Source organism: Typopeltis vanoorti, chromosome 9 (genome assembly GCF_054136105.1).
Source record: "Typopeltis vanoorti isolate ZY-2024b chromosome 9, IOZ_Tvanoo_1.0, whole genome shotgun sequence".
NCBI classification, from domain to species: Eukaryota; Metazoa; Arthropoda; class Arachnida; order Uropygi; family Thelyphonidae; genus Typopeltis; species Typopeltis vanoorti.
In genome coordinates, this window is record NC_143557.1 from 103,514,795 (window position 1) to 103,537,611 (window position 22,817).

Below are 22,817 nucleotides of genomic sequence, written 5' to 3' on the forward strand. Positions count from 1 at the left end.
CTGGAGTCAAAAGAAATCACCCTCGATTCTACCCACATGAATAACAACCTAAGCTATAATTTGCCAGATTCACATAGCTCTGCTGTTCAGTGCTGGCGTTCTCGCGAGATCACACGCACTCGTATAAATGTAGCTAGAACTGAAGCACGGACTCCAATTTAAACTAAACTGTAGTTTTTTTTTTTTTTTTTTTTTTTTGATAGCTGGGTTGTTGTGGTGTGTGTAATGTTTCTGTCGGTCTTTTTGCATATATCTTTGTACTTTGACACCTGACGAAGGTGGCTTACCAACGAAACTAGTTGTGTCCGTATTAAACTTTTATTCTTAATTATCTCGGGGATTAAGTCATTAAAATTATTGAACATATATATATATATAGTTATTAGGATTGACTCTGGATGTATACATTTATAAAATTAATATTTAACTGACTAGAACCCGAGAAAGTATAACACAAAAAATGTTAATAAATCATAACACAAAACTTATAAAACTAACAAGGCAAAATAACATGGACTTTCCAGCTTAATAAAAAGAAGAAGAGATTAGTAACAGTCATATTTTAGCATGAGTTGAAAGTGAGTGACAGCTAATTTTAGAGCTCCAGTACTGGATTACTGCGCTATGGGAATCAGGCAATTTGTCATCAATTCAAATATGACTGTTACTATTCTTCTTCTTTTTATTAAGCTGAAAAGTCCATGTTTTTTACCTTGTTAGTTTTATAAGTTTTGTGTTATTTCTTACTCACCTGAAGAAGTCGGGACACCGATGAAACTAGTCGTGATTTATTAAAGTTTTTTGTGTTATACTTTCTCGGGTTCTAGTCAGTTAAATATTAATTTTATAAATATATAAGTATATATATATATATATATATATATATATATATATATATATATATATATATATATATATATATATATATATATATATTTATATATTTTTATATAAATTTTATATATTTTATATATTTATATATTTATATTTATATATTTCCCATCCCCTTCTTGGAGATGTGTTTTGGCATTAAGGGTAAATATTAAGATTAGTGATCGGAGCTTGTTCCACCTTTGCCACGAGTTGCCCTGATCCTGCACTACCTGTGGGATCAGTTAGACTTGCATCAATTGCAGGCGCAAACTTGACTTTCAGTCTGTTTGCTTACTTGGGAAATGGAGTAAAACCAGGTTTAAAATTACTTGGTATCTTTAACATATTTATACCCAAGGTAAAAATACTTCCTACATTTATATCTCCTCCAGAGATTTTTATTTAATAAGGTTAAAACACCTTATGGTAACTTGTTTTGGCAAAATACTTACAAGCTCTGTATGACTAAAATCTTGGTATTTCCAGCCTAGCTCCCACTGACGAGACCTCAATAAAGGTCGAAACCGGTCTGGGTAGTGGCCCCTTGCCTTTAATACAAAACATAATACATCCCCTTCTTGAGATGTGTTTTGGCATTAAGGGTAAATATTAAGATTAGTGATCGGAGCTTGTTCCACCTTTGCCACGAGTTGCCCTGATCCTGCACTACCTGTGGGATCAGTTAGACTTGCATCAATTGCAGGCGCAAACTTGACTTTCAGTCTGTTTGCTTACTTGGGAAATGGAGTAAAACCAGGTTTAAAATTACTTGGTATCTTTAACATATTTATACCCAAGGTAAAAATACTTCCTACATTTATATCTCCTCCAGAGATTTTTATTTAATAAGGTTAAAACACCTTATGGTAACTTGTTTTGGCAAAATACTTACAAGCTCTGTATGACTAAAATCTTGGTATTTCCAGCCTAGCTCCCACTGACGAGATCTCAATAAAGGTCGAAACCGGTCTGGGTAGTGGCCCCTTGCCTTTAATACAAAATATAATACATCCCCTTCTTGGAGATGTGTTTTGGCATTAAGGGTAAATATTAAGATTAGTGATCGGAGCTTGTTCCACCTTTGCCACGAGTTGCCCTGATCCTGCACTACCTGTGGGATCAGTTAGACTTGCATCAATTGCAGGCGCAAACTTGACTTTCAGTCTGTTTGCTTACTTGGGAAATGGAGTAAAACCAGGTTTAAAATTACTTGGTATCTTTAATATATATATATATATATATATATATATATATATATGTGTGTGTGTGTGTGTGTGTGTGTGTTAAAGATACCAAGCTATTTTAAACCTCGTTTTAATCCATTTCCCAAGTAAGCAAACAGACAAGTAAGTCAAGTTTGCGCCTGCAAGTATTGCAAGTCTGGGTGATCCCACACGTTGTGCAAGTCAAGGCAACTCGTGGTAAAGGTGGAATAAGCTCTGATCACTATTCTTAATATTTACCCTTAATGCAAAGCACATCTCCTGGAAGAGATGCATGATGCTATGTATTAAAGGCAAGGGGCCACTACCTAGACTGGTTTCGACCTTTATTGAGGTGGGTGAGAGTAAAGAATAACCCCATCATCGGCCTATTGAAAAATAAAGGGGTCAGAGTGCCCCCGAAGAGAAGTAAAAGAGGGGTAAGGAAGTGACAGAGAGGTCAAGGTGGGGTGCTGGGGGGGGGGAGGGGAGGGGAAGAGGAGAGGAAGCGGAATAGGATGGGAAGGGCGGGTGGGGAGGTGGGGGTAGGGAAAAAGAAGAAAAATAGGCCTCGGCTCATTATTCTCAGCTTGCTAGCTTAAAGCTATCAAGTGATATTTCCTCACCCTCCTTGGAGATTTGCCTCAAGAAATCAAAAGGACCACGGAGGTAGCCGGTGCCCAGGTGACCCGCCCCTTCAGGGCAGCCCGCCTCGAGTTGGCCTGCGCTGCCTGGGTTTTTCCTCCGAACTACCTCCGTGGGAGACCAGGAAACAAAACAGACCTTGGGGGGGGGGACGCAGAGACCAAGAAGATGACTCGGAGTGGAGCTGCTGCTGCAGATGGAGATCTTAAAGCAGCAACAGGCAGAACTTGATGGTGTTGTTTCTGACACAGGATTGGAGGTGAACACCACTTGTTGTTAAATTTTGTGTCACCCAGAGCCTCTCTCTCGAGATGTAAAAACCTCCTTAAGGAGCCATAGAACATATAGAGGACGATCCGAGAGAAATCCAACAGACTGGGAGGATTAGCATAGTTGGAAAATTTTTCCTAACCTTCCAGATGTGATATTTAAATTCATTGATGATAAATATTAGTAACTTCTGCCTGTTGTTGGCTGGTGGAGCGAACTGCAGGAAGATCACTTGCTCCTGCAGTAGGAGGGGGATGCGGAGCACGTCGCTTAGCCTCCTCCAGACGAAGATGGAAATGGGACACCCGTAGAAAGCGTGCTCTACGGTGTCCGGGCTCCGGCAGAAGCTACATAATGGGTTCCAGTTGTTGTTGAACCACCACTTATTCACATTGACTGGAAAGTGTCCAAAGGCTATCCTCCAGGCCAGGTCCTTTCTCGACGGGTAGCCTCGATGTTTAGAGAGGTGGCCGAAGAGGATGTTATTGTTGTTGATTCCTAGATCCGGAACGTCAGTATGAAGGATGTTAAGGAGATGATCATACCACATCTTGCTGTTCCGGATCCCGGCAGTGTTGACACCCGACGAGTGGAGTTGTTGTACTAGCTGGCAAAGTCTATTGTAATCCTCTGGAATATCCGCCTTGGGACCCTGGTGGGCTGGGATCCCAAAAAAGGGAAGCTTAAAGCCTAAGAAATACCGCACAGGATAGCTGCAGGGATGGTTTGTCTGTAGTATCCTGCTAAGATGGAAGGCGGTATTGCTCAGGTATTTGATGTTAAGGACGGGGAGGCCAAAGTCCCCCAGCTTCTCCGGAAGTTGAAGGATCTTCATGGCAACCTCCTGGCGTAGACTTCCCCAGAAGAACTTCAAGGGTTTCCTGTAAAGCCGAAGTTCTTGATCCTCGCTGATGTTTGTTATATTCACGACGTGCTGGTACATAGGGCACAAGATGGTCTTGATGACAGTAGCCCTAGAGGAGAGCGACAGCTGTCCGTTTGTCCAGTCCTTGAGACGCTCGACTGTGGTGTTGATAAGTTGTTGAACGTCGAGCACGGGCTCTGCTGCAAATGGGACCCCCAGGATGGTGAGGGGGTCCTCCTGTAAGGACGAGACCCATGGGGATGTTGTTTAGGTCCCAGACTCCATACGTCTTGATCTTAGTTTTGTCAGGGTTGGGTGTTAACCCCGACACTTTGAACCTCTCTAAGATGTTGAAGAAGCTCTCTATGCAGTCGTTGTCCCTGAGGGTGCCCACCACGTCGTCCGCATATGCAATTACTTTGGAGTCATCCGTGGTGAGTGGTAGTGGAATCCCTCTCACAGCACGTGAGCTGTTGACTGCCCGTAGAAATGGCTCAAGGGCTAGTGCAAAGAGCAGTGGACTGAGGGGACACCCTTGTTTGATCCCTTTCTGGATGTTAATGGGGTCCGAAACATGTCCGTTGGCGAGGAGGCAGGTGGAGCTGTTCATGTAGCTTCCTCTGATGATGGAAAGCAGTCCGCTGCTGACCCCGACTTTCTGCAGGATGTTAAACAGAAAGCAGTGCCGGAAGCTGTCGAACGCTCGGTTGAGATCGATGGTCAACAGTGCCATTGAGTACATCTTAAGGTTGACCAGACGTAGCAGTTCTCGGATGAGGATGAGATTAAACTCCATCGATCAGCCAGGAACACCATACACTTGTGTGCTGTTGATGACGTATCTCATCCCCAGCTTCAGTCTGTCATTGAAAACACGGGCGAGGATCTTGTAGTCCGTGTTCGACAGACTGATGGGCCTCCAGTTTTTGATGTTGGATGAATCCCTGTTGGCTTTGGGGATGAATACTGTATGGCATTCCACGAATTCTCGCGGCACGTTCCCTGTGTTGAGAAAGTTGTTGAATAGTGCCACGAGAATGGGGAGGATGTAGTCCCAGGCTTCTCGATAGAGTTCTGTGCTTAGTTCGTCTGGGCCAGGCGCTTTCTTTGTATGGCACTGTTTGAAGGCTGATGTTATTTCGGCCGCTGTAATTGGTGCATCCAACCCTGCTTGGATGTGTACAGGGAAGGGGTCAATATTCCAACAGGAGTAATCTTGGGGGGTACTGTTGTCCTGGTAGAGGGTATTGTAGTACCCCCAGAAGGCCTTCAGGATGTCGGGTGTTGTGGTGTAAGTACACCCGCCTTCAGTGATGGTGGTGATGGTTCTCTCCTGTCGAAAATTGACATAGCGCCTGTTGTAGAAAGCAGCCGATTGCCTGTCTTCCGAGCGGAGGTGGAGTCGGATCTTGGTGTTCTTGTCTTCCACTTGCTTCTGTCTCTCCGCTTCAATGTCGAGATTAATGTCACGGATGGCATTGTGACATGGAAAGCCTTGGCGTTGGCTGGCCATGAACCAGCTTCTTTCCTTGTATAGATCACGAAGGCGAGATCTTCTGAGGAAGGCACGTTCTAGGCCCCATTTTATCATGTTTTCTTTGATGTTAAATTTTAGTTGTGCCCACGCGTCCCGGTTCCAGCCAGCGGTGCTCCAAGTGGAGCACAGTTGGTTAAGCTTAGCCGAGAACAAGGACGGGAAGTCTGGTGGTAACTTCCAGGGGCCCGGACCAACTTCTACTGCTTCTAGTGGATGATACGTGAGCACAACCATTTTGTGGTCCGAGATGGTATATTTATTTTGAACGTGCCTTATGGCTTCGGATCTGGAGACAAGGGAGGGTGACAGGTAGAACCGGTCGAGCCGTGTGCCGATACCTTGGCCTGTCCACGTGTAATCCCGACAGTAGGGGTTGTGAGCCCTCCAGATATCCGTCAGCTGGAGATTCTTGAGGTTAATTCCCAGTTGCCTGTAGCCAGCAGTACCTGTATTGGGATTACCCCCTACTTTATCGTAGGCCGGGTCCGCCACGCAGTTAAAGTCCCCCATCAGAATGACGTGATGGGCGCCGTATAAGTAAGTGTAAAGTGACTGGAAGAAAGTCGATCTTGATGTTGGATCTGCCGGGGCGTAGATGTTAATGTACCTGGTGGTACAGCCCCGGTACTTCCAGTCAATGGCGAGAACTCTCCCTTATGCATCCCTCTGGATATTATGGAAGGCTCCGAGGAAGGGGGCTAGCATAAGTACTCCGACCCCGGCGCTGTTTCTGTTGCCGAAGCTCCAAAACGATGTTACGGGGTACTTATGGCTTAGTTCCTGCATGTCCTTGTAGTGGAAAAAGTGTGTTTCCTGCAGGAACAAAAGCCGGATGTTGAACGCTAGCATGAGCTTCCACACCTCCTCTTGTTTTGATGGTGAGCGGACCCCTCTGATGTTGAGCGAGGCAACGCAAAAAGGGGGTGGCGGCATTATGATGTTTTACGTTGTTATACCCGGCCTAGGTCCTTGATTCGCAATTGCTTGACATATTTTATTAAGGCTTCAATTTGTGTGGGGGGGGTAGTATATCCCGCACCCTGCAGACCGGCTGCCAGTTCTGCATACGAGCTCGAGAGGACCTCGAACTCATGACGACTGTTCTTAATCTTGAAACTTGTTAATTTATTGTTCACTATTTGATGGTCAAAGCAGTTGAACTGGGAGCCGGTGTGTCTACTAATTTTAGAGTTAATGCTCTCTTGATGGCGGGAAGGGGTTTCCACCTCCATTTCGGACTCAGATGTTGTTGAGTGTCCGTGCTTTTTCTGGAGCGGCTTCGATGTTTTTTCCCCATTTTAGGGGAAGCCTGCTCCTTCCTCTTCTTAGGAGGTTCTTTGGGGGGTGGAAGTTGATGTTTCCCTTCCTCTGTCTTCTGTTTTTCTGCAGGGTGGACGCTGACTACTATAGGGGAAATATTAGAAGCGTCTACAGACGAAGCCTCCTCCGATGTTGTTGAGGGGGGGGGATAGCTGGTGAAGTGTTATCCTTGGCTTCATCTGTATCCTCGGTTGTTCATTGTTCCTCCGTCGCTGGTAGTGGTACGGTTGAAACGACCGAGGGGGGGGGGACTGTTTCCTCAGATGATGTTGTTGCTGGGGGGGGGAAACAGTACCTTCTGCTGTTGATGGTGCAGGACGTTTCGTAATTTTCCCTAGAACTGTTTGAGAGAATGTTTTCTCTCCGATGGTGTTGGGGAGTACCGGAAATTCACCGGCATCTAGAGCAGGCTGCGGGTTCAACGGTTCAATCGGTGCCCCTGCCCGCTCTGCAAATGTGTGCAGAGGACACGATGTTATTTTGTGCTCTGTATTGGAGCACTTTCGGCAGGGGGTGTGGGCACTGGCTGGAGATGTGCCCGACGCCGACGCAGTTGAAACACTTGGCTCCGGGGCAGTCACTACCCAGATGTTCAGTCGAGCCACATCGCAGACACCGTCTTTGTACCCCGGGATAATTAACCATGACACGCGACGTGCCGATGGTAACGAGGTTGGGCACTGGCTGTCGCATGTCCATGGTAAAGGTGACTTCGCCGGAGTACCAGGCGGGGTCCTCCTTAGAGACGCTCTTCTTTATATTACTCACTTTCCCCCACTTACTAAAAGTTTGTACAAGCACGTCTTCTCCGGCTTCTAGATATTCCATAGGGAAGCGGTCGATTTTAATTTGACGTACTTGTGACCACACCATGGTAGAGGTCACCTGCTTCCCTTGGACGGGGAAACCCTTTAGTTGATCTCTCGAAGCTAAATTCTTGACTACTATAAGAAATCGTCCTCCTCCATATGGGGTGAAGGAGTAGATGTTAGAAACTCCTATTATCTCCTTAAGGGCTGTAGTGAGTGCTCTATGATCCTCCATTCCTAGAATCTCCACTCCTAATGTCCGGGTCCTGGGGGGGGGGGACGGGGATTACTCTGCTCATTATTAGTCTCTGCGTTCTAGAAAAAAAGAGAAAAATAAAGAGTCCTAAGACTCTGTAAGAAAATCCCGTAGTGCGTATAAACGCACTACCAGCAAGTTAGTAGAGTTTAGTACTAAGAATACAAAAGGTTAGTACAACAAACTAAACAACAAGTATAAATAACAAAATATTAGTAAGTAACAAATTCAACAATGAATAAATACAATACTGTCCTGCCGCAATTGAAGTCTCGTCAGTGGGAGCTAGGCTAGAAATACCAAGATTTTAGTAATACAGAGCTTATAAGTATTTTACCAGAACAAGTTACCAAAAGGTGTTTTAACCTTATTAAATAAAATATCAGGATGAGAGATAGATATAGAAAGTATTTCACCTTGGGTATAATAAATGTTAAAGATATCAAGCTATTTCAAACCTAGTTTTTGATCGGTTTCGACCTTTATTGAGGTCTCATCAGTTGGAACCAGGCTTAGAAATACCAAGGTTAAGTAATACAGAGCTCATAAGTATTTTACCAGAACAAGTTACCATAAGGTATTTTAACCTTATTAAATAAAAATCTCAGGATGAGAGATACATGTAGACCGGTCTGGGTAGTGGCCCCTTGCCTTTAATACATAGCATCGTACATCTCCTCCAGGAGATGTGCTTTGCATTAAGGGTAAATATTAAGAATAGGGATCAGAGCTTATTCCACCTTTACCACGAGTTGCCTTGACTTGCACTACGTGTGGGGTCACCCAGACTTGCAATACTTGCAGGTGCAAACTTGATTTACTTGGCTGTTTGCTTACTTGGGAAATGGAGTAAAACCAGGTTTGAAATACCTTCGTATCTTTACCATTCATTATACCCAAGGTAAAATACTTTCTCTATATATACAGGGTGTCCCAAAATTCACGCAAGATTTAAATTTAGCGCCATTTGTGCGGTAGTGTTGCCAGCGAGAAAAAAAAGACAGCGTGACAGCTGACAGTTCAGAGTTATTAAAAATGACCACACACAGCGAAGAGAGTTCGTTGAATGGATTATGGAACAACAACAAGTGGATGCTTATTTTTCGAACAAAATCATCTTCAGCGATGAGACTCATTTTCATCTTGATGGCTTTGCTAATCGACAAAATTGTCGCATTTGGGATTCAGAAAATACACGAGTGATTGTTGAGAAATAAATGCATCCACAACGTGTCACTGCTGGAGGGGAGGCGGATTTTGGGCTGGAGGAGATATAAATGTAGAAGGTATTTTACCTAGGGTATAATAAATGTTAAAAATGCCAAGCAATTTTAAACCTGGTTTTACTCCATTTCCCAAGTAAGCAAACAGACAAACAAGTCAAGTTTGCGCCTGCAAGTGATGCAAGTCTAGCTGATCCTACAGGTAGTGCAAGACCAAGGCAACTCGTGGTAAAGGTGGTATAAGCTCTGTCCTCCAGAGATTTTTATTTAATAAGGTTAAACACCTTATGGAAACTTGTTCTGGTAAAATACTTATAAGCTCTGTATTGCTAAATCTTGATATTTCTAGCCTAGCTCCCACTGACGAGACCTCAATAAAGATCGAAACCGGTCTGGGTAGTGGCCCCTTGCCTTTAATACAAAACATCATGCATCCCCTTCTTGGAGATGCGTTTTGGCATTAAGGGTAAATATTAAGATTAGTGATCAGAGCTTATGCCACCTTTACCACGAGTTGCCTTGGTCTTGCACTACCTGTAGAATCAGCTAGACTTGCATCACTTGCAGGCGCAAACTTGACTTGTTTGTCTGTTTGCTTACTTGGGAAATGGAGTAAAACCAGGTTTAAAATTGCTTGCTATTTTTAACACACATATATATATATATATATATATATATATATTATGTATTATATTAATTATATATCTACTCTATAATATAAAATGATAAGCTTTTTTTGTAATATTTTTGTGTCACGTTTTTTGTCAAGTTATTTGAAACGTTTTCAAACTCAAGTTTTCAAAATTCGAGTCATCAGAATTCAAGGAGAACTGGCCTACCAGTCCGGAACTCGGGGGGTTGGGTGCTGTAGGCGCCAGGGGGAGGAACCCCCTAGTATATATATATATATAATGATAAGCCTTTTTATGTCACGTTTTTTGAAACGTTTTGAAACTCAGGGGCTACCCTGAGTGTCGAGTTTTCAAAATTCGAGTCATCAGAATTCAAGGAGAACCAGCCTACCAGTCCGGAACTCGGGGGCATTGGGCGTCGTAGGCACCAGGGGGGGGGGGAGTGGCGTATCCTCCTAGTATATATATATATAAAGATAAAAATATAAGTTTATAGGCTTCGTTGCTATAAATAGTACGCAATGCCATTCCATGCTTCTTAAACTTGTCTTCAGAAGTTCCATCCTTTGTATTTTTACTTATTTAGGAGATTGGTGTGTGTGTGTGTGTGTGTGTGTGTGTGTGAACAACAACAAGCAATAATAAAATATTTTTGCTTGTTGTTGATCAGATTAAGATGTGCCGTTCACACATGTTAATCATGTGTCAACAGTTAAACGGGTTCACCAAAGACGAGTCTTGTTGATATCGTGTGCGGTGTCTCAATCATTTATTTATATTTATACTTCACTTGTGTATTTTTCCCAAGAAATAACACCGTATCCTTGGCATGAAATGTTAAAATTCACTGTATGCATTTTTATGCGTAATAGGCATTTATCTTCCAGTTTTGTTATTAGTGATAAATGATAACTGATTATCTTAGGATTCAGTTGTGTGTGTGAATACCGTAGCGCAATTGGAAGAACGATGGTACGTTGCGCCCTTCGATTAGAAAAAGCCTAAGTTCGATTCTCGTCATGACGGGAAGAATCTTTATGTTGACTTTTTCAATTGAAGATGAGTTAGCCGATCTCATACGAAGGCAGCAGGGTTTTTTCTCCCGATGGCGTTGATGTAGGTGATTGGTAATACAGATTCTGTGTAATAGTGGAGACTGAGAGTTGTACAGTAGGTGTCCTCCCACGATGAGTCTTAGGCCTCCTTGGAGGTGTCATGAATAATAAAAAAATAACGTATGACATTACATCAAACACAGTTAATATACTTCTTCGTATTAAGAATTAATATAGTACTACTATTTTAATTAGAATACAGCTACAACTGGATAAGTAACGTATTATGCTGTGAAAGAATTTTGTCTTGAGTTTCGTCTATTTCTTCTTGAAAATTTCATAAAGTGATATCGAACACTAAGACAAATATGGACTCAAATTATGATATTCACGTCAAGTTCCAAGTCATATTTGTAAATCTTCGATCGCTTCGGATTTAATCATGACCATTTCAATCTGTGGTCTTAACACTTCGTTTTTCTTCATATCAATACAAACTATTCTGAGCAGTTCATAAGGATGACCCAGTCGAGAAGCATCTTAGCAGTATCCCTTGTTCACTGTAACTTCTTTTCTCCGCCACCATTTTATTTTTATGTGATTAATTAATTTTTTATTTTCCCTTATCGGCAATCGACTTCTTCAGTGAATTTTGTGCTTGACGTAGAGATTTGAAAATAATATTCAGAAATATGCAGAAATTCCTCCTAAAAGAAGGTCAATATTGCAATGTATATAAAATTGTGCATCGGTTTTATATTAAGTGTAGCAAAACGGTTATTTTTAATACAATTCTTGGGTATAAAATGTATTATGTAAATTCCAGTTAATCTATGTGTATTCTTATTGTCATATACCAAACGTACCCATGATTTTGTTAGCTTAAAAATATTAGGCTTCGTAATGTTAAAAATAAATACAAGAGACAAAATTTAACAAATCTAAGAAATTAGACACAATTGTGATTAGAAACTGGTTTAATTGACGTTACAGTAAAATAAGGCAAAGTGGAACCAGCGGGAAATGAAGGTCCCATTCTTTGCCTTATAAGTACAGGCGTAAAGTCTCTATTCACAATGACACTGAAAACTTGGCGGGTACATTTTTTTTGTTGTTTTTTTGTTTTTTGCACAAACCTAGATGGTTGCATGTACATCGAAATAAGTTTTTCCTTAGCAAGAAAACAAAATACTTGAGGGGAATTAGGGATAAGGTGACCGCAACAGTAATGATAAGCTACAATCAATTCTGCTTGGGTTAACGATGACGTACCCGTAATAAGCAGTGCTAGAGAGGCTGCCAAAACGGTCTATAGAAGGCTAGCGAACATTGAGCATGGCGACTGCAGAAGGGGGAAAAAAATTAGGAGGAAAAAAAATTTGTATTGTCACGATGGCTCCAAAGATGAAGATAGGAAACTTAACCAGCTACTTTGTTTATATATATACATCTTGACGATAAAACGGAGACTCCAACACCACAGGTGTGTAGGAGTAATTAGCTCACGCTGAAGACCATTGTTGGATCACCTATTCATCCATTAGCAGGTTGGATATGCGAGAGGCAAGACTAGAAGGAAGGCCGAAGATGTCTGTTTCTGATGCCTCTACACATGCGCGCTACAATCTCGCACGCATCCATACATACGCACGTTACACACACGCACATACATACAATACACATGCACGCACACACTCATACACAGAAACACACACATACTGGTCATTTCAGCCCAGAAAAAAAAAAACGAAAGAATGTGGGAGACTTCTCATGGACTTGAATGAATCTTAAAAAAGAGCAGTGAAACATCTTATGTGCTCCCACAAATACTTTTCTATCCGTACCTGGGCACGAATGAGAATAGTTTAAACTGCAGATACTGCATACCGAAAAAATAAGAAAAATGCACTGAACGGGAGAACTAGCTAATATTTTTTATCTATTTTATTTTTTTGGCAAAATCCGGAGTTTGACTGTAGATCTGCCAGTATGTCAACGCAGGAATCGTGGTCCCAATGTTTGTCTCCCGGGTCCTAAAAAGACTACATTCTCGGAGAAAGGCTTTGCTAAAAAAGACTGGTAAAACTGTGGATGTATATATAACTGATCGATCGATTTAATAAATAAAACATTTAAGAACGCGACTAATATCTACCACGAAAGCCAACGCCGACAATACTAAGAATTTATAATACAGTACTTGGGATTTGCGGGGAAAGAGATCTCGATATGATATTGTTAGTATTATCATTTTTTTGCTGACTTTATTTAGCGGGATTTTTTTTTTTTAGATAAGCGGTTGAAAAAATGCAGGAAGAAACAATATGCGACTGACCACAGACATACACAGGAGCCTTGATACATGACGGTATAGGTTGGTTACTGCTGCAAGATTCTCTTTTTTTAAAAAAGTCATAGATGAGATTAAAGAGATTGTGCTCGTGTCACAGCCTATGCCAGGACTAGATTGAGAAAAGCCACATTTGGGAGAAAAAGTTGTCACTTTCATTATTCAGTGTTGTCGTCATCAGGAGGAATATTATCGGTGGATTGCTTATGTCCGTCAATCCTTGATCGATGATTTCCTATTCGAGTGTATTGTCTGTCAAGTTAGTGGAAGTTGGAAATTCCCAACTATTTTAGTGGACCAAAATACATGAAGACAAGTGTCGAAATTGAAAGGCACTTGAAACAGTCAAGTGCCCATGATACGAAACATCAGAAAAAACACAACGGATATGCACATACTCGACACGGGAAACTAGAGAGGGAGAGGATTAGGGGGTTGGAGAAGAAAGAAGAGTCTAATGACTTACCAATCACCACTCACAAAAAGACACACTTCAGACTTGGGGCTCTAAGCCTGAAGCAGAGTCTTTTTGACACTTATTTTGTTACTATGAATTACGACCTTGACCATGTCCGTACCGATAGTCATCATGTGATGGATGTAGCGACACACACAACACACGAACGAATGCATCAACAAACGAATAGCACAAGCAAACCAGTACGGGTATTGGAGGTGAGGAAACGGGATTGTAGAGGGGTCATAAGAGATGAAAAGGTTGGTGGAATAAATAAAGGGGGTTCGTGTACTGTGGGAGAGTTATGCAATGGGAGACTCGGTATAGTGAGAGCAAGAAGTGGTGCGCAGGACTGCATAACATGACGAGGGGTGAATACGACTATGGACAAGCCCGCCTCAGTACAGCCCACATCCACGCAGGTTGTTGGCAATGATGACATCCGTAACTGCATCGAATACGAACTGGATGTTGGTGGTGTCGGTGGCACACGTCATATGGCAATAGATTTCTTTGGTCGTCGACTTGTTTTTGGCTTCAAACTGCGCCTGGATGTAAGCCGCGGCTTCACCGTATTCTTGGGCTCCTGGAAACCGAACGAGAAATAAATTTTGATATCAATCTTCGAATAAAGGATTCAAATATATAAATGCATTCTAACATATCAATGCAATTAATGGGCATATTGAATATATCCTTATTCATATAACAAGTAATGTTGATAATTGAAAATTGCAGCAAAGGAGCCTATGAAGTATTCTCCGTGGTGAAATATTAAGTTCGTATTGCGCTCGAGTCCATTCATTATTTTTTTGTGGTGCAATTGAAAGATGACAGTGATAGATATACTTAATCTGTAATGCTTACTACTAAGATAAATCTCACATTCGTTGTTAACATTTTATGATTATTCGGACCATTTCTGTTCTTATTTATTCTTAAACTTATGATTGTTCATTTTAAAATTAGAATTAAGAGTAAGTGACAAAAGAAACTCACCTGTATATTCAGGGAAGCAAATTGTTAAGGGGGATTTTTTAATCTTTTCCTCAAAGAGATCCTTCTTATTAAGAAATAAAATGATAGAGGTATCAGTGAACCACTTGTTATTACAAATAGAATCGAACAGCTTCAGACTCTCTTGCATGCGGTTCTGTAAGGAAATAAATATATAAATGACAAATAAATATATAATATATACATATCATAACACACACTATACTTCAAATATAATTCGACATAAGTAAGTTATAATCCCAGTAGACTTGAATGTAAAAATATGGTTATCCAATTTTTGAGCCTTTCAGAAAGAACAAAAAAGTAAAGGACTTAAAATCTCTATCAAAAAAGCATCAATAAAATTGTTCTAAAAACAAGGACGTGATTAATTGTCAAAACTGAAAGCACAACAATTAAACTTTGCATACAAAAATGAAATTTGTACAAATCCATAATTCCTTCAAATCTTCTTAAGGTACACGAGCAGATCATGGTTTGCCATTGTCGCTCTCGTATCCTGATGATGACAGTTCAGTACATTTGCCATGAGCATGGCCTACTTAATTATTTGATTACAATCAATGATCGGCTTATGTGATTAGAAATCAATATATTCATCTGGAACAATATATTGTTCTAACGTTGGACGTTTAACTGTGGTTAGTTGGATTAGGGTCAAGCTGCCAGTTTCTTGTGTTTGTCATTTACGTATATTCTCAGATCACCTTCTTGTTCTAGTGCAGAACCGAAGTTCAGAAATAAGCAAACTGTTACATTTTAAATATGATAATACTAAAATATTCTAATTTCATATCCGGAGATTTTTTTTTGTGTGTGAAAACATCCAGCTCTTTACTTTAAAATAAAATTTCGAAGTTAAAAATGATTAGTTCTGTAATCTTGTGATTTGGAGTGTAACACCGTATAACATGTCCTAATTTCGCAACATGTCCTATAATAAAGCATAGCGACTTTATTTAACTAATTATTACATGATTTTTTTTATATTACCTCAAACACATGAGAGATAGATAGTACATAAGTAGGTGCGCACGCGCCTACCTACTACTTACCTACTTTGGGAAAGTGGGTAAGGAGAAAGAAGGAAACTGATAATAATATTTTTTGAGTAACTGAACGCTGGTTTTTATACTCTAAAAAATAATAAATAAAGAGTATAAAAACCAGCCTTTAAAGAGATAAACTGGTGGGGAAAGGTTTTTAAAAGAACAAAAGTACGAATGAAGAGCCTGTGTAGTTCAGAAGTAGCGTTGCAAGTCATGGAGCTTGGCCGCCTGAAGAAACACCTAGGCTCAAATGTAGTCGCTAACTAGAAGAAAATATTTTCTAAGCCTTTTTTCAACAGGTTCCCGAGTTAGTCGATCTCTGGCACGGGCAAACAGGTATTCTAACCTGGAAACTCTGGTTTTTCGTGCAGTAAACAGGAGAAAATCGATCGTAGAACCCACAGCATCTCAGACAATAAATATTGTATATAATGTTAGGAGTACAGACCACGAGATGGCGGCATTTATCAGTCGTCTCTTCACTAAATGCCGTTTGTGATCAGTGATAGTCTTGGGCAAGCTATCTCTGATTGGCTACTGCTGGAGATTGAACTTCCTCTCAGTCTCCGAAAGTTAGATAGAGCTAAACGGCTTGGCTTCCTATCTGTAAGTGAATAAAAGGCTTTAGAGGATTTACTTATATTTTTTTATGAATGAGGAGGATGACGAATTGGTTCGATAAGTTCTTTGTTAAACACCATATCGATGTCAATTAATATTAGCGTTTTTGCCTTAAAGGAATGTGGAAGAATAGTGGCCAATTCACCACTTTAATACTACATGAAACTTTGACAGGTGACAAAGTAGGCAGAGCGATGCGTTTATGACATGATATTTTTGTTACAAGAAAAGTTCTGATATCGTGTAAGTTAGCAATAACAGAAATCTGAATTTGTCTGTAAAATTGACTATTCTATAATTCAGATGTCTTCGCCCCTTGTATCTAGATAGGCTCCTTGGAAAGAAGTCAAGAAACACCTCATGGGCAAGTTGCACGAATCACGTGTTTATAGCCGGTATAAATTGAAGAATGTGATGCTCCTAAGTCAGTGCAAGTGCGTCCGGGTGAAGTGGAAACCACCTACTCTCAAGTGAACTGACGGAGTTTCAAAGAGGCGTTGTGATAGGATGCATACTGCAGGTCTATCAGTTCGGCAAGCTTTTGACAAATTGGGCCATCCCAGGTCAACAATCAGTGATACCATACTGAGATGAAAGTGCAGGAAGTCAACTGCAAGTGCTACCCACATTGGATGACCATCACACTCACCGAAAGTGACAACAGGATGCTACGAAGGATAATAGGTAAAAACCTCCATTCGTCGGCGAACACATTGAATACAGAGTTTCGGAGATCGACTGGAACATGAGTGTGCACAAAAACACTCAGAACCGAGGCTCACAACATGAGTTTCCATCGTAGGACCGCACAAAAACACTCAGAACCGAGGCTCACAACATGAGTTTCCATCGTAGGACCGCAACATGCAAGTCCCACATTACCCGAACCTACATGCAGCGTCGTCTTCAGTAGTGCAAAGCGCGTATATGGTGGGATGTGGAAGCTTGAAAAGCTGTGTTATGGAGCGCCGAATCAGCTCCATCCTCTACCGAACGGATTGGCTGGTGTAGGTGTGGCGGATGCCCATGAACGTCTCTTACCAGAGTGCGTAACCTCATCTAGGAAATTCGGAGGTGGCGGTGTGATGGCATGGTCCTATTTCTCCTGTTTGGCCTCGAACCTCTGTTTGTGGTGCCACGAACATTGAACTCCGAGAGTTATCTGAACATTTTGGATAATGCAACGCTTCCTACTTTGTGATGTTTGTCACATTGTCTTTTTCAGCAAGACAAACTGCGCGATTTGTGGACATGAACGTTGCTACAGTTGACTGTACGCCATAGAGTATTGATCTCAACCTACTGAACATCAATGGGATGAACTGGAGCGTTGGGTGAGGTCAAGGGACTCTCTCCCATAATAGTCTAGGACATCATTGCATGCTTATAGGAACAACCGTCCAAAATTACCATTGATCTCTATCGTCCGCTTGTAGAAAGTATGCCTCGTAGGATTGCTGCAGTCACTGCAGCTAAAGATCTTATTAAGGTAGGCACTATGACTGTTTATTCCTTACAGTATCCTCTTCCCCATTGCAGAATGGCATGGGATCACTAGTTCAGGAAGTTTTGAATGACTGACCATTACACGTTTATTTAAACTAAGGACAAGAATGGCGTATTGTGTCACCACCAATTTCTATGTAGTAGTAACAGCGCGGATCAAGCAGCAGACTCGGAAAATCTGAAAAAAGGAAACTACCCACCATGATAAGGAGCGAACGACCATAGAGTAAACTGACAAGCCATTGCAGTGAGTGGAATATATCTATAATATTACAAGTAGGCCTGCATGCGACCCTGATCAAATTTCCTGATAATCACATGAACAGGAGTTTCCAAACCTTTCCATGAATTGTATCCAGATGTCAATGATTACGGCTGAGAGATCTGATCTGAACAGTGAAAGCGGAATTCATATTGCTGGCTATTAATTAGTTGACAAGCCTCAAGGTAGTGAATAGATTACATGGATATTGGCTTCTCAGTTATTTTCAACGCAACCGAAGTGAGAACAATGCGATACTAGTTTGATGGCCGACTTTTATCTCACTTTAGTTCGTGGGCTAACATAGGTTTTCCTAGTGTAGCCTAGATACTAGATGACAATGAAAGATAGTAAATATGAGCCCGATTTTGGGATATATTTGGATGATACCGTCACATCCAGAAGACATTTGATGGTATCTGAATAGCTATTCAAATATCTTCTGATTTCGTTTTGACGATAGAAAATATATGGAAATTGCAGGAGTTGGCCTTTGGGGAAGTATTTTGCCTTAATATAATGTGCGTAGGAAAAGAAGAATGACGCTAGGAGATTAGCGTTATCGTTTACGGATGTTATTAGGGTGATATATTAATGAAAGAGAGATGAAAGCATGGAAGGGCAGAAATTGTGCAATGGGCTTGTAAGGGGATCAAAATGTTCGATTCTCATTTTGTTCGGAACAAAGGCCTTCATTCCAGCCTGAATCATTTCGGTTATTCAATCTTAGGAAGTATTTCGGCGAAAAGATATCAGAATAACTTGGTCTCTGGCTTCTAGATCCAATAACATCTCCCCATCAGTAATCTGTCCTTTAGATATATGCTTGTCACCGAATAGAGGCAAGCATATATCTGAAGAACAGATCAGATTATTGATGATAATGGACAACGTTGTCAACAGTCAATTTCTTCACCACAAAAGGCACATCAGTTAATCGGCGACAATCAGTACGGATTTTTTTCGATCTAGATCCACGGCTAACCTCAGCCTACACACCCACCACTGGACACGTAATATGGAATGGTTTCGGAGAAACATGTGCTGTCACTCTTTGCCATTTCCATCGCTTTTGATAGTGTTTGGCATCGAAGACTGCTAAGCAAACTGCAATCCTAACTGGTACTATGTTTCTGTTATTTGGCTAGCCAGCTTTCTGTCAGGTAGTTCAATATGTGTGGTGGATGGCTTCGATATTTGCAACCAATAATGCAGGAGCCTCAGGGCTCTATTTCATCATCCATCCTCTTTCTTCTATACATAACCACCTACTCTCAATAACCACTAATCTCATCCACAACTTTGCTGATTATAGTACAGTCCATTCGTCCTACCCATTAGACAAATCATTAAGTGATGACAACTTAAAATTAAACATCATCTGCAAACGGTGCAGTAAATACGGATCTGCGTATCATCCTTCAATGGGGCGAGGATTATATGGCCATCTTCAATACTACCAAAATGCAGCCTTGCCTTGCAGTCTCACAAAAGGGATCTCAACTCATCTTCTCTTACTTTCAGTAATACACAAATCATCGACATGATTAGATCTCTCTCTTCTTGAACCAACATTTACTTTAAGCCTCCTTCCTCGGCATCTCAAAAACTAGGCATTCTCTCTATTAAAGATGCTATTTTACCCACCCATACTAACCCTATACAAATCCCAAATTCGCTCCTCTTTAGAATACTGTTCATACATCTTGAATGGTGACCATAAAATTCCCCTAAAAGTTTCCATGCCAGAAGAGAGCAAGCTGGTGGGATCATGCATGCACGGACTCATCCTCTTATCTCACAGATGCTCTGTTTCAGCACTATGTCTTTGCAACAAGTACTTCCATGACCACTGCTCCAATGAATTAGCAACATTATTCCTTCACTTTGTATGGTACGTGTTAAAACAATAGCAGCAGCTACCTAAGATATGCTTTCGCTATAACAGCAAACCATTTTCACTCCTTCTTCATCTTCCTCTTCCTTTTTTATTCGATGTTACTCTGTCCTCTTGAATAGCCTTCCTTCTAAAGCGTTCTCAAACAATTACAGCCTTCAACTGCTCAAGAAAAATTACGAATAAATTTCTTTTCCAATCCTCACCTGTTGTATCCCATCACTGATGTAGCCTTTTATCTCTCGTGTACAGGATCAATAATAGGAAGGAAAGGTGGAAATCAAGGAAGTTATGTTTAAAATAAAAGTTGGACGCTAATTGGAGAGCTGATACCTGCAGTGTAATTGTGCTAAGAGTTGATTAAGGAAAGAGGTCGAGAGTGTTTGGTGGATGATGTCTGTATAAATGAACAATTTTTCTTACATCATGATTAACACCAAATGTTTTGGACTTTTATGATTTTATGGAATTTTATGACATTAGATGATTAGAAAAGCATATCATGAGTTGTAACTCATGTGGCAGAGTCAAACATGTTCTCAAAGTGTAAAGATATAAAACAGAGAATAGTCATCTGCCTGGCATGGCCCCCACAAGGCTGGGGCTGACAGGGCTCTAGCCTGGGGACCCGGAATTAGAGGGCCTCTTGTCGGGGGTCGGCCAGTTAAGCGAGACTAACAAAAGACAAAAACAATTTATAAAATATGAATGAATATGTGCCGAGAGGGATTACTAGCTTTTGCAATCGTTTCCAACTCATTATCCATCTTTTTCAGACTTATGGTTACGCTTCTGAACTTCACATTCGAAAGGATTTACTTTAGTTTTCGGTTTTCGTTCCCATCTCGCTTTCTCCTTCAACACTGAATATACTGAATACGCAATTTATTGTGTTCAGTGTTGAAGAAATACTTCAGATTTTATAAAGGTATGTTAATGACAATGTTTTGGCACAAAATATTAGCAAATATTGACAATAACAACATTATTATACAAAGTAAAGGAATATCTCTTGAGGTCGAGTCCGCACTTATAAGAGAATTAGTGCAAGAGATAAAACCCTTACGTGACTCGTGGGAAAGTGTTGTTCAAGAAGCAAAAGTAGTTGCTGAAGCAATCGGTGTGCAACCTCAATTTGGCGAAAATCGAGAAACTACTGTAGAACCTGGACAAGATTTCGAAATTTTTGTAATTTATCCAGTATTGGATTTCATTATGAATGATTTAAAAACAAGGTTTGAAGCAGCAGATAAAATATGCGAATTATTCTCACCTATTTTAAATTTCCACAACTTGGACGATGGTTAACCTATCGCAAAAGCAGCAAAACTTGTGAATGTGTATGAAAAAGATCTATCAGAAAAGTTATTGAATCCAATAACTATCTTCACCTTAAAAGTATTCATAAGATAGTTTTTGGCACAGAAACAAGTCCGGTGAGACTTCTGAACACAATTTATGACAAAAACCTGCAAGGTATATTTGCCAATATCTGCCTCGCCATTAAACTATTTTGCACAATACCAGTTACTGTTTCTTCAGCTGAGAGATCATTCAGCAGACTGGCCAATTCATTGAAAACATGGCAAAGAAGCACAAATAGCCAAGAGCGACTTAATCACCTAGCAATTTTGTGCATCGAAAATGATTTGGCTAAGCGAGTTGATTTTGCTGACATTATTGATAAATTTGCGTCGACGAAAGCTAGAAAATATACTTGGAAGCATTTTTGAATATTATTATTAGTTTGTATTATGTAGATGTTGGTAGTTTTTTAAATAAATATTACTTTTGTGTTATCATTTAAACTAATTGATCCTAAACCCTGTAGACTGTATAGCAATGCGTTGTCCTTAACCTGAGCGACAAGTAGGGGCCCGCCAAAAATCCTGACCTGGGGGCCCGCTTCAGGATGTGGAGGCCATGCTGCCTGGATTATTAAAATATAAATTTAGATAAACAAGTTAAAATATCCTCTAGAAGAAGCGAAATGGTCTTTTCTGAATGGCAGGCTTTTGGATTACAGTACATGGACAAGAGTACAGAGAAAAATTAGCAGACTGTTTTGTGGTATGAAAGCGACAACAGTTTTGTTCTGCCACTGTTCTAGTCGTAGAAGCAGTCAGCACAATTTTCTTAGTGAGTTTGCTCCATAATCTGTATAATAACGGTTAGTTTTTTTCTCTTTCTCAGTAACACACTAACAGAACAAACTAAAAGCTGGAAGCAAAACGTTTTGGAGTTTCATTTCGATCTTTCTATTCCCATAACTATTCTGCGCAATTGACTCATCTGACTACCTAATTTTTAATTTTATAGTTAACCAATTAAATACAGCAATATCCCCCGATTAATGCGCCTCCGATTAGTGCGTCATTTTTTTTTTCTATACCTAAATTCGATTAGAGCGCCTACATACATCTCAAAAATAAATGTTACAGATTTAAAAATTTTTCTATCTATACTTTCTTTATGGCTAACTATTTTAAAAAATCACTCGCCAGGATGAAATAATTCATTACCGATTTAAAACATTTTACAAAGTTATTTTTAATGGCATACTACACTATTAAGTCATACTACACTATTAAGCCGAACAATTAAGTCAACATCCAAAGGAGAAGAAAGAAAACGAAGAAGGTCCTCTGAGAGAGATCCTCTAAATTTACCGCCAAAATTTATGTCGTCTGCTAATTACACAGTACAGGCAACCCTCGGTTTACGCCTCAGTTCCGTTCCTGAAAAAACGGGAGTAAACCGAATCGGCGTAAAACGAACCCAATTTTAATGGGAGGTATGAAGTTATGTTCAAAAAATATGCACATGAAGTATGTGTAACATTATTATATTTAAAGCTTTGGTAATACATATTTGTTAAAATAAAATGATTAATAAAGAAAACAAAACAATAAAATTATATGAAAAAAATATGAAACTTCGAAAAGATATTATATATTTATTTCTATGTTGA

At 40.4% G+C, this 22,817-nt stretch overlaps 1 protein-coding gene across 1 annotated transcript in view; it reads right to left on the minus strand.

Moving 5' to 3' along the window:
- Positions 1–11,678: 11,678 nt before the first annotated feature.
- The window catches only part of LOC150103361 (guanine nucleotide-binding protein G(o) subunit alpha), a 147,855-nt gene continuing 136,716 nt past the window's right edge, over positions 11,679–22,817 (minus strand). Inside the window, exons 7-8 of the mRNA XM_090397356.1 lie at positions 14,494–14,647; positions 11,679–14,080 (exon numbers count right to left, since the gene is read on the minus strand). Coding sequence (XP_090253482.1) covers positions 13,893–14,080; positions 14,494–14,647 — 342 coding nt within the window. The 3' untranslated portion in view covers positions 11,679–13,892. The remainder of the gene's footprint in view (positions 14,081–14,493; positions 14,648–22,817) is intronic.